We start from the raw sequence: 15,549 nt of genomic DNA on the forward strand, positions 1-15,549 counted from the left end.
AATCTCATAATCTTGATTGCTTATAATTTCTGTTATATATAATCACCCTGTAAAACCTATAAATAGCCTTTTAGAAACAGAAATTTCAAAACTTTATTTTCCGCTTTATTTTTATTAGAAGGAATTAAAGAGAGAGAGAGGACTCCCCCGTCCCAATAGCTCAGTTCAACTTGGGGCCAAACCCGATCCGAACACGGGACAGACTACCGACCGTCTCTCCCCTCTCCACATTCGCAGGAAATCACCGCCATCCTCCTTGGAGAGAGAGAGAGAGAGAGAGGGGTTGCCAAGGTTCGCTTTTCTCACTCTATCTATATCTGGCGCACATCCCCGTCGAAATCGCATTTCAATCGCCTGCATTTTGAAATCTCTCGCCAGTTCTTTTGGTTCGAACGTTAGAAGCAAGCAATCCTGTTACCGGCTCGTCTCGGGTTGCAATTTCGGATCCGGAATGGCGTTTCGGGTCGGATCGTGAGGGGGATGGCGTATGGATTGGAGTTCGACAAGGCTGAGAGTCACAATGGTAAATTTCCCCCTTGTTTTGTTTGGTCAACCATTCCGGAGTTCCGTTTCATGCTCATTTAATGAGTCGCCTTGGAATTCTAGCAAAAAGCGACCTGAATGCGTTTATACGTTTTTCGTTTGGAACCGCCAAGGACAGATTGGTGAAGCTTCTGCCGTCGTGGATTGGCAATGCCATCTCTCTTGTCGAATTTAGGTGGCTCCGCACGTAGCTTGGAGACGTGCCGTGAAAATTTGGTCGCTTCTTCGGAGCGCGTTCGCTTAATGTTTTAAAGTGAGAGAGAGCCAACAGTTTTCCGGAAATTCATGTTCTGCCCTGTGGAGATTTTGCTGTTTAGTGTCCAACTAGGAAGGAAATGAGGCAACTGAAAATTTTGCAAAGACCAGTTTAGGACTCTCTCTCTCTCCACTGCAGCGAAATGCCCAGTGCCATGGATCTTTTCGTAGATCTCAGACAATCTTTGGGAAGTCTTTACTTCCCAAGGTGAAAATGTGTCTTGCTTTGTTTTTCTAAAGACATTCTATAATCCAAGTCATCACGAGCAAAAGAGACTTTTTGACAGTCTGCTATGGGGACCATCTCAGAAAACTTCAAAATGGTTCATTTATTAAAATATTTGCTAATTTGAAGAAAAAAGAAACACCGCCCGTTTCTCTCGGAGATTGGGCACTTGAGGCTTCTGATACGCATTTGTTTGACCTTGCTAAATTAGATGACTAAAGGAAGGAGCAATTGAGGAGGAACCGATTTTCATGCTTAAGGCAAATTGACGGAGCAGGGGTGATTTTGCCCTAAGCCATGATTAGCTTGTTCATTACAGGTGACGACGATGGTAAGTGTAGAAGTTGGATGGGCCTCAGATTTCATAAGATCTCGACATCACTCGCTTTGTTGACTCCCAAACTACAATGCCTAGTCGGACAGTGAAGATGTGATGGGGCGTAGAACTACGTGATGTGTCGCAGGCTTTGTCGGGGTATTTGGTTGCGGTGAAGACTAATCTTGATTTCGGACGGTTCATAGACTTGGATAGTAAGCAGGTAAGCGATGGTGGCAGTCAACGGCCAGGAGATAATGCCGGGGTCGAGTCCCTGTGAAGAGAAAATCTTTGTCTTAGTTCGTCTCAGGCCCTTGAATCAGAAGGAAATTTCTAGGAATGATGTATCAGATTGGGAATGTATCGACGACAACACCATTATCTACAGAAACAATCTCTCTGTTTCAGAGCGGTCCATGTACCCGGCTGCCTACACATTTGGTAATTGAATCCCATTCATGAAGTTTTTTCCTTTCTTTCTTCTTTGCCTTCGCTTGAGTAAATTTTCATGTTATGTTGGATTTAGCTTCCTTTTGGTCTTGAGCCCACGTCTTCAAATTCCAACAAATGTTTCTAATGATGGACTTGCATTTAAGGAAGCAATCTGTTCAATATCTCTTAGTGTTATGTGTCCTCCATGTTGGCTGATTTGCAGACAGAGTTTTCCGGTGTGATTGCTCCACAAGGCAAGTGTACAAGGAAGGAGCCAAGAAAGTTGCTCTTTCAGTTGTCAGTGGGATAAATGGTAAACTTTAACCTCTTCTCCTTCCTTTCGACATTGTTTTGTTATGTTGATATTTGCCTGAGATTGCAACCATCCGATGCTCAATGTTGCAGCAAGTGTTTTTGCATATGGACAGACAAGTAGTGGAAAAACATACACTATGAGTGGAATTACTGAATATTCAATGGCAGATATATACAGCTACATAGAGAAGGTAACAAGTCATATACTACCTAAAGATCTCCTCCATTTTCAATTGCAACTTCTTCCTCTAACATTTGCTTGTTAATGAAGACATTCTCTTGTTTCTCAATAGCACAAGGAAAGAGAATTTCTGTTGAAGTTTTCTGCGATGGAGATCTACAATGAGTCTGTGAGAGACCTCCTCAGCGCAGATAGTAGTCCTCTGAGACTTCTAGATGATCCGGAGGTAAATTTCTTTGTACTATGCTGAGGAACTATGAGCTCATCCAACATCACCGTGAGAGCTTAGCTCTTTTGACACAAAGGGACTATAGTTGAGAAACTTACAGAGGAAACACTGAAGGACTGGAGCCACTTTCAAGAACTTCTTTCTGTGTGTGAAGGTAAGGGCTAAGGCTATTCACTCTTGTGTTGGATGAATTTCATGGTTGCATACTCTATCTAGCATTACAATGAAATGCTTAGGCTGATCATTTGCATTTCACAGCTCAAAGACAGGTTGGAGAGACATGCCTTAACGAAGCTAGCTCAAGATCACATCAGATTCTCAGACTGGTAATGGTGAATTTTATCTGTTGTGTGGTCAATTCCTATTAAAATGTCAAAGATTTATTGCTCCTTGTCTCTGCTGCCAGAAAATTGAAAGTTCGGCTTGTGATTTCTTGGGGAACGACAATTCAAGCACTCTTTCTGCTGCTGTGGTATGAATATTCAGTACTTAACTTCAACCTATAAACAGTTGATGGGAGAATATAGTGGTTTCTTTTGGCTGCAGAACTTCGTGGATCTAGCAGGAAGTGAGCGTGCATCTCAGTCATTATCAGCTGGTGCAAGGTTGAAAGAGGGCTGCCACATAAATCGCAGTTTGCTGAGTTTGGGAACAGTTATCCGCAAGCTGAGGTTGGCTTTACAGCTTGTTTCTTCGTTGTCTTCATGTTAGAGATCTTATAATTTAGTTGGACCATGCGCTGACATGAACATAGAGCACCACTGCATTACCTTTTCTGTGCCAAAGGTCCATTTCTTACACAGTACTAGTTTACCTGCATACACACGTGTTATACGATTGACAACATCATAAACAGCCAAGCCTTCTCCCAAAAAATTGGACAGGGTATATGGATCCTGTTATGCCATCGTGCTCTATTTCCTATCCTGCTTTCAGTAAAATTCAGATACTAAGCTCTGTTTACACTTTCCATCCTCCATCAGGGTTTGTGATTGCTGCCTGTGGCAGGTTTGGTGCAGGAGCACCCACATGTTTAGTTCCATTAATGCTTGTCTGCCTATCTGTTGTGTCTACCAAGTGCTCAGAGCTGACAATGGGTTTATCTTTGCTCTCCTCTAGTAATGTCAAGTACCTCTTGTACCAAATGCTTAGGTCAATTTATTAGACATGATATTTGCCAAAAGAATTTGTTCTATCTGGTCTTTTTTTTTTTTTTTTTTTGGGGGGTGTTGGTGTTGGTTTCTCAGGCATAAATTCCACTGCATAGTTGAAAATTGTTGTTTTGAGAGTAGGGGATTAGTTTTCCGGGCTATTGACTAAGTTCTTGGCCTTCAGCTCCATATAGGTTACCACACAGAGTTTAGCATCAAGAAGATTAACTTTTTAAAGCATAAGAAATCAAGAGACTCCTGAGTAGTAGTTTAGGTTTGGTTGGAGCAAGTTTGAACTTTTCACATTTTGCTTTTCTTGTAGTGTTTGAAAGTTGACTTTAATTGCACATTGAAACATCTTAAAATTTTAAAACATATGAATATTGACATGTGTGGTTATATACTCTTTTTAATATATTTTTTAAAAACTTTAAGTATCTTTTATTTTCTTTATCAATGTTTTGGAGGAAAAGTTTTTTTTTTATTTAAAAAAAAAAACACATAGAAATTCAAAGTAAACCATGCGTGATGATGTTTTACCGATTTTCATCCTTGATTGTATGAACAGAACAGTTACTAATATTGAGATCCTACAAGAAATCGGGAGTTGGTCCAAGTATGCGGTCTTAAGCTATCTTTTCTTTCAATTTATCGTTGATTTATTTTTAAACTTTTAATTATTGATCAAGAACTATTTGACTGGCTCCAGCAAGGGAAGAAATGGACAGATTCCTTTCCGAGATTCCAAACTGACTCGTATTCTGCAGTGCTCGCTGGGAGGAAATGCTAGAACTTCCATCATCTGAACAATTAGTCCTGCCCGAAGTTATGCTGAACAGTCATGGAATACACTACTGTTCGCAAGTTGTGCTAAAGAGGTCGCCACAAATGCACAGGTCAATGTTGTTATGTCTGATAAAGCTTTGGTAAAGCATTTACAGAGAGAATTGGCTAGATCAGAGAGTGAGCTTAGAAATCCAGGACTAGTGCCTGTTTCATCTGATACTGCTGTGCTGCTTCGAGAAAAGGATCTCCAAATTGAGAAGGTGATGATTCCGCATTAAGGCTTTTAATATTGTAATCGATGTTTCTTATATTTTGAGGTTTTTCGCACTATCTATGGAAAAGGGACGTACTTGTGTGTAATTTTCCAACTAGGTGCATCTTCCAACTTCTTCCTTAGTATGCTGCTGTGTCAGAAAGTCTATTATTTCTTTTGTACCGACGGTGAATTCCACCAGTTCCATTAGGTTGAATATCCTTCAGTGCACAATACATGCAATTTCCATCTCAATTGACATCTCTTGACCAAGCTTATCCACTTGAAAGTTCATGTAAAAGTTGGTAAATTAACTCGGGAACCAAAGACTTAACAGAGAATTTTAAGAGCAATATCTTCGCCTGGCCTTTCTGACCTTCCACTGCAATAGCCCACAGCTTCACCATTATGCTGTTAGCATTTATAGCTGTGACTTTCTCATCAGCTTTTCTTTTATATTATTTTTTATTTTTTGGCCAAAAAGATAAGTAGAGCTTATTTGGGTGAACCTTCTGATTTACCTGGATGTCCTACTGATGTTTTCTGCAATCTTTTTCTCTGCAAAAATTGTGAGATTGTCCTATTAAACTACTTTGTTCCTTTTTTCATATTCATTCCATTTAAGTTTTGCCATGATGCTGTCAACACGCATCTTCTCAGAGCTAAGATCATGCAAACCTTCACTATTTGTTGTACTTTGGCATAGAAAATTGGATGGCCAGTAGGTTTATGTGCATTTTCCTTTGCTGGGATGAGTAATAACTTCAGCTGGTACCAAAACAGTTGTAATTTGTGAAGAGCTCACTATGCAGCTTATTAACCGGCCTTCTTAATAGTTTTTCGTTGTGGCACTTTTTAAGATTATGTTTGTAAAATTTCCATGTTGTCACCCCCTTTAAAGCTCAATGAACGGTGAAGCATTTTTTGTCCATTTATAAATCAGGAAACCACTTAATTATTTAACAGCTTATATTCTGTGGTTGTATCCTCTCACAGCTCAAGAAAGAGATTGCAGAATTGTCTCTACAGCGCAACCTTGCTCAGTCTGAGGTTCAGGATTTGCACCAATTGGTTGTGGATCACAAACCTTTGACTGCACAGGTCATTCTACTTTGTTAGATTCCTTGATGGATTTGCTATCCTCAACTTATAACACCAATTATTCCTCAATGAATCGTCTGTTCATTTAATACTTCAGGTGGATGCATGCGGTGATTACCCTAAACTTCGCGTGCGAGGTTCATGGGAACTCAAGGGCCTGATTTTAGATACTCAAAACCGAGCAGATAATGATTATGTGGATGTTGGTATCATAACATTTGATTCATGTCAATATTCAGATCAACACAGTAGGAGTGATTCAGATGGGCATACGATCCACACTCCCGACTTTGAAGACAACTCTTTACTCTCAAACCCCTCTTCACAGCTCTCAATTCAGATATCTCACTCCAGGCGAAATAGCATATATCTAGAGGACATTGGAGAATACACTGATGAAAGTTCTGAGGACTTTTACGGGGAAGTGTGCTGCATTGAGATGGAAAAGCCAAACCCGAATTGCCATGGCAATGGTGGTATGTCATCAGTGGAGGAGAAGGAAGGCATCTCAGACTATATTGTGGTTGAGGAAGTTGATGAGGAAAAAGAGAAATTGGGATCACCATCTCTGGAGGAAACTAGACAGTTAGACAGTGTCCCTCAAGATTATGTAGAACCTTCTCTTGAAAAAGCATATTCAATGATGCAGGAAAAAGAGTTACCTACATCCAGAAGTTTCAAGCTAGTTAGGAGTAAAAGTTGTGAGTCAGGGCTCACAAATATTTCATTTTCAATTGAGGAGATGGAGATAAACCATCGTACACCTCCCCTTTGATACGAAAAGGAATGTCCTGGAAGACCTGAGGGATGTCAGAAAAAGTTTCCTTCATTGAAGTATGTGTCCAAAGAAACTTTGTCCGGTAGTGTTTCTCATAATTCACTGGAGGATTCTTTGGATTATGAGCTTCAAGCAGAGATAAGTCGGACAGTTGAGAAATGTGACAACAGTATGGACTCCGCTTCTGAAATAGAGTAGTCAATTGCTCAGCAGGAGGATCAACCTGGTCAGCATGTGGTGAGCTTTGTTCCCTGCTCTTCTTTGATCCTTTTATCACAGGCATATTGAGCTATATAATGAACGGTGGATTAATTATTTTGGAGGACCTTACAAATTTTTATTTTCTCTATTGGAATTTAAATATAACACAGGAGTTATCATGCTTTTTCCATATCAAAGATCTGATTCAAATATTTGGGCGTGACACCCCATGACTCAAGTGGATGGGAGTTATTAGGGCTTGGCCCACGTGGGTCAAACTGGGCTTCTTTAACATTGTTTTGAAAACTTACTACGGACAGGGTACAGAAGCCATGGCTTTTGGGTGTTTAAAGTTTGTTAAATATTATAATTTAGAAAATTTTGATTTGTCTAAAGATTGTTTTTCAGTGTACATATATATTATGACGGATGTAGTGATATCACCCAGCTATGGTTTCAGCTATAAGAGTATTGTCATACATAAATGTGGACGTGCAAGTAAGTTTGGATTACCACTCACTTGCATATAAAGTGCCTTGAAATTTAGAGAATGAACTTAGTGTTTGGTTACTACCATTAGATATGGATGTTTTGTCAACACACACATTTTGCTCAGTAGAGACTCTTTTGATTGACAGGTACATGTTATAAAACCAAATGTGATTGTACCTACTAAACACGTTAAGGATTTTGGCTTGGATCCAATTGAAGATGATACAGAGGGTTCTTTGGAATGGCTTTCGCACTTCAAAAACTTGCGGAGGATCATCAAATTGTGGAAGGAATGCAATGTCTCATTAGTTCACAGGAGCTACTTTTTCCTACTGTTTAAAGGTGATCCGACGGATTCTATCTACATGGAGGTAGAGCTCAGGAGTAGGGCTGAGCACGGTTCCCGGGTTACCCGGAACCGGAACCGGAACCGGAGGAGGGTCCGGTTCGGTTCCCGGTTCCAAGGGGGACCGGAACCGAACCGTGCACGGAACCGAACCGTTTCGGAACTGTCCGGAACCGGAACCGGAACCGGTCCCGGAACCTATCCCGGAACCGGAACCGGTTAAGTTAGGGCAGAAAAAGCCATTCCCCCTCTCTCTCTCTCTCTCAGTCTCAAACTCGCCCAGTCGCCCGTAGCCGCCCCCTCTCTCTCTCTCTCTCTCAGACTCGCCCAGTCGCCGCACCGCCCATCTCCGCGCCGCACCGCCGCGTCTCCGCGCCGCCGGCCACTCCGCGCCACCGGCCATCTTCGCGCCGCACCGCCCGGTCGCCCGTAGCCGCCCCCTCTCTCTCTCTCGGACTCGCCTAGTTGCCGCACCGCCCATCTCCGCGCCGCACCGCCTCTCCGCGCCACCGGCCATCTCCGCGCCGCACCGCCATCTCCGCGCCACCGCCATCTCCGCGCCGCGCCGCACCGCCCGATGCCGTAGCCGCCCCCTCTCTCTCTCTCTCTCGACTCGCCCAGTCGCCGCACCACCCATCTCCGCGCCGCACCGCCGCGTCTCCGCGCCACCGGCCATCTCCGCGCCGCACCGGCCATCTCCGCGCCACCGGCCATCTCCGCGCCGCGCCGCACCGCCCAGTCTGCCGTAGCCGCCCCCTCTCTCTCTCTCTCAGACTCGCCCAGTCGCCGCACCGCCCATCTCCGCGCCGCACCGCCGCGTCTCCGCGCCACCGGCCATCTCCGCGCCGCACCGGCCATCTTCGCGCCGCACCGCCCAGTCGCCCGTAGCCGCCCCCCCTCTCTCTCTATCAGACTCGCTCAGTCGCCGCACCGCCCATCTCCGCGCCGCACCGCCGCGTCTCCGCGCCGCACCGGCCATCTCCGCGCCGCACCGCCCATCTCCGCAAGTTGTGAATAGGAAAGGTAGAGCAGCTCTGTTTTCTTTTTTGTGTCTCTGTTCCCTTAATATATTTATATTATATTTGGAGATCACCCAATGCCTTTCTATGAATTGAGTCCTCATATTGAATTTCCCTGATGGAAAAAATGACATATTCCATTTTAATAATAACCCTGGGATCGCTTATTCTTAAAAGCATTGACTGAGTACCAGTGGGACCTCATAGGGACAATAAAAGAAAATAATTGGTGAAAATAACTTGTTATTCAGTCAATTATTTGGCAGTCACTTCATTTTGTATACCTTTGGGTGCAAAGGTATACAGACATATGTGATAGGTCTGTGTAGCGAGTTATCTGTCATTAGAAGTATGTAAGTATTTAAGTATGAGTTAAGGCATGTGATATTTGTGGTTGTCCTTTCAGGCGGTCATTTATTTTTCTTGCATAACTCAAAGAAGTTCCTATCTCTAGAGTTTTTAGATTTCTTTGTCCAAACAGACTTGGGATTCCCTATATGATTCACAGTTGAAAATTCATATCAAAAAGAAAAATCTGGGAAACAAAAGTGAAGCGGTTATTTTAATATTCTAGTAATAGGAATCTTGATGTTTTTGTTTTCATTTCAATGATAAGAGTCAATCGTGATTGGTGTCAGTCCGTGAACTTGTTGTACTAATCATACCTCTAGGGTTTTAATGCAAAGTAAGAAAAAACGAAAAAGATGATCCACTGAGGTGGGAGTGGTGCTCTAGTCTAGTGTATTGTTGTCGAGAAAAACAGCTCGACCTTCGATGTTCTAGTGACTTGTATGTAATGTTCTAGTTGAAGTTTGGCTTCGGCCTCTAAATGAAAGTTGTAAAGGACTTCTTGGAGTATAACATACTCAAATTTGGGATAAAACAAACAAGTATAAATGGGTGAAATCATTATTCTTTGGAAAGACTGGATCTGGAGATTTTGGGACCGACCCTTGATGAATGCATGGACTGTAAGGCAACCTTTTTGTCGAAATTTCACTTCTGTTTCTTAACAAAAGTTGTAAAGGACATCCTGAGGTACAACATATCAAAAATTTAGAGAAAAAAACAAGAATAGGTAGGTGAAATCGTGGTCCTTTGGAGATGGTTAGATCTGGAATTACGGTAGTACGAACAGGGATTTTAACCGTCCATATTTAATTATCTAGGACGAATTTGACTTCGATGTTTTCATGAAGTATCTACCTTATGGTCTTGGCTATCACATAGTCGAATTTCATAATTTTTGAAGGTCATTTGGGTATTTAATCAGAAATGTTTATAAAACTGTGCAATCTGATGTGTTCGGATCTTGTAAGTTGCAATGCGTGGACTATATCATTTTGTATGAGGTTCTTTTGGAAATGTGTTCTGCATGAAATATCTCTCTTCATGTCTTCCCTACAACATATTTAAATTTCGTAATTTTTTTAGTTCATTTGCCTATTTAACCAAAAATGTTTCCAAAACTGTGCAAGTAGAGAATAGGAAAAGTAAATCGATTTTATCTTTTAATCCAAAACGAATTGGACTAAGATTTCTTCATGAAACTTGTACCTCTAGGTCTTAAATACAACGTGTCCAAATTTCAGAATTTTCTGAGTTTATTTAAGGGTTTAATCGAAATTTTTTTTCAAAACTTTTACCTCTAGACATTCTTGTTCTAGTGGTGTTTTATTTCTACTTTCTACTTTGCTATTTGTTTTGAAATTTCTAATTATATTCTATTATTGTTGTGCAGTGTGAAGTTAATGTATCAAGATAACATATCAATGGAGGTGGAGGGACGTGAGGAAATGACTCCGATTACGGAATTGGAGTTTTCTAACGATGAAATTGAAGAAGAGGCACCCCCTACCTCGAGTGCCACAAATAAGGTACCCGGTTCTCATCTTTCCCATGATAAGAAACATACATCCGAATGTTGGAATCACTATTCGAAAATTAGTGATAAGGATGGAAACATATATCAAGTGAAGTGCATTCATTGTGGGTCAATGCTTAAGTACCGTGTTGCTAACGGTACTTCTGCAATGAGGAAGCACTTGGCCACATGCAAGAGGTTTCCCCGTAATCTAGATAATTGGCATTGGTATGTTTGCTAAGATATGGGAAGTTACCGTGTAGTATACGCGTACATTATAGTTTTTTTTGGTAACGTGCGCATACGTTATATTTTTTTTTGGTAACGTGCGCATACGTTTTATTTTATTTTTTGTAATGTGCGTGTATGTTATAGTTTTTTTTTATAACGTGCGCATACGTTATAGTTTTTTTTTTTGGTAACGTGCGCGTACGTTATAGTTTTTTGGGTAACGTGCGCGTACATTTTTTTTTTTTTTGGGCAACGTGCGCATATGTTATAGTCCAAATATGAAAATAACAAAAAAAAAAAAAAAGAACCTGTTGGGAACCTGGAACCGACCCTGGAACCTGTGACAGGGTAGGTTCCAGGTTCTCGATTCCCACGGGTAGGTTTCAGGTTCCTCATTTTGAGGAACCTGTACCCGGTAGGTTCCAGTTCCGGACGGAACCGAACCGGAACCTGGAACCGCTCACCCCTACTTAGGAGGTTGTCGTTTCTTAGGGATAAATCTGCCCATTGTAATCAAGCTCTGGAAGATGGTCAGACTTTGACTGCTGCTTCGAGGTACTGAATTCAAATTATATGAAACACTCGCTGCTTTTGTTAAATCCACAGTAGGAACATATTTAGTCTGGGATTTTATTGTGCTAAGCAGCATACAAGATCTTCGTCGTGAGAGGCAGATGCTTACCAAGCAGTTGCAAAAGAAGCTCACCAGGAAAGATAGAGAGATGCTCTTCCAAACTTGGGGGATCGGTTTGAATACAAAGCATAGAAGTTTACAGTTAGCCCACTGCTTGTAGTCCGACACAGAAGATATGGACCATGTGGCCGAGAGTGCCAAAATTGTTGCAAAGCTTGTCAGCTTTGTTCAGCCAGAGGAAGCTTCCAAGGAGATGTTTGGCCTCAACTTTACTCCTTGGCGATCAAGCACAAAACTTCTCAAGTGGAAAAGCACTATGATATCTTTCTCGTGAAGCTTTGTTTTGGATGCTATTATTTTTGCGGAATGGTGACAAAATCGTTCCTCCAACTGTCTGAGATGCTATGTGCAAAAAAAAAAAAACTGTCTGAGATGCTATGAATTCCCTTTAACTGGTAATATATATGTAATTTAGATGCAGGTCATTGTACAAAAGCGGTGAAGAACATGTTTGAGATTTAATACTACCCCATACCTGTCGTTGTCATCCATAGATTGGGGCTCATCCTTTTAAATGTGAAGGTAGAGAATGTCTCCTTTTTTGTCCCTGGTATTTATCATTCTTTTTAATAACTAATAAGTAATTAATAAACTTGTCAATCTATGAAAAAACATTTTCATCATGTTTGAGATTTGATATGGTCCATACCTGTCGTCCTCATCATCATCCTTAGGTTCAAGCGTTTCAATATCTTCTCTTTTGTACATATGCATCATTCGACCTATTCTGGCCCTGAGATGGTCAACAAAATCGTGAGCACCCTGTTTGACTACCAAACAAATATTCTCCAATTCCTTACACTCGTTGATTCCTTCAACATTTTTTATCGCATCGAGGTGCCTAAACTCAAGTTCTTTGAGATGGAGCATTGCCCCTTTTTCAATAATCAACTCCTGAAGGCAAGGCAGCTTCCAAATCTTCAAGATCACGAGGCTTGGAAACCCATCTTTGGCGAACCTCAGACTAGTGCCTAGGAAGGAATTGGCCAAGAGCCTGAAGGTCCTCAGTTGTTTCAGGAGACCACCCAACTGGGGTATCATGTCTGCCTTCACCCTCGAACCCGACAGGGTCAAAACCCGGAGCGACACTGGCAAGAGCTGTGTCCAGCTGGGATTGTTGAGTTGGCCCAGCAAGTAGAGCTCCAACAGTTCGTGATGTTGTTCAGCCAACAACAGTTCCGGTAACGGGCCTACCTGCGATGTCACGGGCTTGGCTTTTTTGGAGGGCTTGGATACTTTTGTGGCTTCTTTCGTGGCCTTTTCCGCGAGCTGGGCTTCTCCCGGGGGTTGTTGGTCTACTTTGTCTTCTTCCGCGAGCTGGGCTTCTCCCTCTGCTTGGGCTACTTTCATCTCCTTTTTCGTGAGCTTGGCTTCTTTCGTGGTTTGGGCTTCTTCCGCGGGCTTGGCTTCTTGGATCACCCCAAAGGTCAAGGACTGGAGATTGGTGAGCCTGAAGCTAATCCAATGGGCTACTGTTTTCCCTGCAGCGCCGGAGGTGTCGTTATCCGAGTGCTGCAAGAAAAGCTTTAGCGTGGTGAGCGTGGTCATGCAGTTCATGTGACCCGTCATCGGGTTCTCCTTCACTTCACCGATAACCAGCCCGCTTAAGGTTTGGAGTTCAGTCAAGGCATTGACATTGTCACCACAAGCCTTGAGGATCTTCTTCAAGTCGATGTAGAACCAGTTGAGATTCAGGTGCCTCAAGTTCCTCGCCTTCCACAAGGAATTCGGCAGCGAAGTGATGTTGGTGTTCTTTATGTCGAGAGTCTCAAGATGATGCAGATCTGCAACGGTACTCGGGATCGAGTCCAACACCGTGGATCTCAATCCTAGGTACCTTAGAAGCACCAGCTTGTGGAGCACACCTTGCAAGGATGGCTTATACACGCCCTCCAAATCAAGCACCCTTAGAAAGCTATAGTCAGTCTCGGACGTCATCTTCCCTAGAAACGTGCTGATGTCTTTGGTGAGCACGCCTCTCCTCAGGTAGAACGACAGAAACGAGCGGACATGGCTGAGATTCAAACCGGGGTAGCTGCCGCTGTGGCCATGTCTGACTATGTTCGTGTGCTCCGCAATCCACCGAATCTTGGTTCTTTCTCGCAGTTGGGCCAGCAGCTGTTGTTGCTGGCTGTTTGGATCACGGTCATTCTTGTCTTTCGACTTGCTAGTGTCATGTATATGGAGGAACCCCAGGCTCATTGCAATTGGGCGGATCATGTCGTACAGGGAGGTGATCATTTGGCAAGCTTTGGGGGATCCATCCGCCCTCCAGCTCACTACGTCGATCACGTTCCTATTCGCGAGCTCCAGAATGAACGTCTCTCCCACGTCCTCAGGCTGCCTTTTCCTTTCTCTGTCGTAACAATGCGAATCCAATAAGCCCTCGGCCAACCACAGCCTCACTAGCCTTCTTGTCGGAATGGGGATTGCTACGGGGAACAAAGCCATGTAGATGAAGCACGGTTTTAGATGGACCGGCAATTTATGGCAACTCAATTTTAGTATATCTAACTTGAAACCCTCTTCCGCCAACGCCGTGTGTTCTTGCTCACCAGCATTTGACATAAACCCGCCGAGTAAGGATATACGGAGTGGCAAGCCACGACACTTGTTTAGGACATCCTTCTCCTTCTCTGAGAGTCTCTGACCTTCGGATACTCCATACAACTTCCAAGCAAGCATCCTCTGGCTTTCTTCATTGCCCAAGTTTTCCAGTCTGATCGGCCCTGCCTTGGATGTATCCGTTAACTTGGCTATCTTACTGTCCTGAGTTATGGTAATTATGTGGCCCTTTGAGGAGAGGGGGATGCTAAACGCTAGCACTAGCACGAATTGCTCGTCGGATGGCCGCACGTCATCCAACACTATGAGGAATCTGTTCTTCTCGGTCAATTTCTGGCGCAGCATCATCATTATCTCCATGGTATCCATGTCTTTCTCGTCCCTCGCTAGCTTCTCGACTTGCTTCAGTATCTCAAACAGGATCTCCCGCTCGTCCAAGCTGCCCGAGACGTGGACCCAAGCGCGCCACTCATAGCCCATGTACTTCGATTGGCTGTAGACCCATCTCGCAAGGAACGTCTTGCCAGTGCCTTGCTCGCCCCAAATCGAAGTCCATTCAGTCTCCCCCGATGTTTCTTTTATCCAACTCATTATTTTCGTTTTCTCAGCCTCGCGACATAAGAAGTTAGTTGGCACTTGCCCATCCCAGAAACTAGTCAGCCTCGCCAGTTTTTTGCCTTGCCAAGGAACACTAGCATGGGAGGAGGAACTAGCATGTTCCTTTTTCCTCTTGCCCTCGGCCCCCTCCTTCAAGAACTTCTCATCACATAACTCCTCCATCATATTCACAAGCATGGACAAGTCCCTCCACAGCTTGCACTTGGAGACTAGCGAGGCCAACGGCCTTGCTGCCATGCGCAGGGCCTCGTGCCTCTCGCGGGCCTCTCTGAGGTGGAACTTGTCGATGAATTCTTCAGCATAGTCCATGGCTCGGAGGAGCCGCCCTAACCACTCCGTGGTTTTGGACGGTCCATATTGAGTGGAAATGAAGTCTTGGATCGTGGCCAGCTTCGCCTTGGCATCCTCCGCGCAGGCTTGCATCGGGAAGCACTCGACGCAGGCCGGGTGAGGGAGCAAGATATCTAGTTTCTGCGACACGATCTGGGCAGCGGCTCCGGCAATCATCATGCAGCTTCTCGTGTCGGAAGCAGCCATGGCTAATCAATATGTTTCTTTCGAGCAAGGTCGTGTGGATGTGGGGATGTGTGTGTGTTGGCTTGTTTGCTTGGATTGAAATAATTCGTGGGGACATATTATTATTTCTCTATAGATATTCTTCATTTTTCTATGCTTTTCTTGGGGTGGCCTCTCCTGTCTACAATAAGCTTTGTTTAATTCTTTGCTTGAGCGGTTTTTGACCGGGAGTCGGGAGAGAGTATCTCCCACATTGAGGTAAAGTTGTGTGCCTTTAATAAAACACTCTTACAAATCCACCTTAATATTCCCTACTTTGTCGAACTAGGAGTTGCAGAGACAAGTAAAAATGAATTAAATTTTTTATGATGAAATTGCATCCATTTGTCGAGTTTAACACTTTATCTGAGATCAAATGAGAACATTCGTCGGCTTAT

At 43.4% G+C, this 15,549-nt stretch overlaps 1 protein-coding gene and 1 pseudogene across 1 annotated transcript; one reads left to right on the forward strand and one right to left on the reverse strand.

The window, feature by feature from the left end:
- The first annotated feature begins 428 nt into the window (after positions 1-428).
- LOC120288816 lies at positions 429-11,687 on the forward strand (annotated as a pseudogene).
- Positions 11,688-11,923: 236 nt separating this feature from the next.
- On the reverse strand, positions 11,924-15,133 carry LOC104429307 (disease resistance protein RPM1-like). The gene is made up of 2 exons (XM_039302980.1): positions 12,063-15,133; positions 11,924-11,960 (listed from the first exon to the last, which is right to left on the reverse strand). Exons 1-2 carry the CDS (start codon positions 15,131-15,133, stop codon positions 11,924-11,926), a joined length of 3,108 nt encoding a protein of 1,035 aa, XP_039158914.1.
- Positions 15,134-15,549: the final 416 nt, after the last annotated feature.

The sequence above is a fragment of the Eucalyptus grandis genome, chromosome 10 (genome assembly GCF_016545825.1).
Source record: "Eucalyptus grandis isolate ANBG69807.140 chromosome 10, ASM1654582v1, whole genome shotgun sequence".
Lineage (NCBI taxonomy): Eukaryota > Viridiplantae > Streptophyta > Magnoliopsida > Myrtales > Myrtaceae > Eucalyptus > Eucalyptus grandis.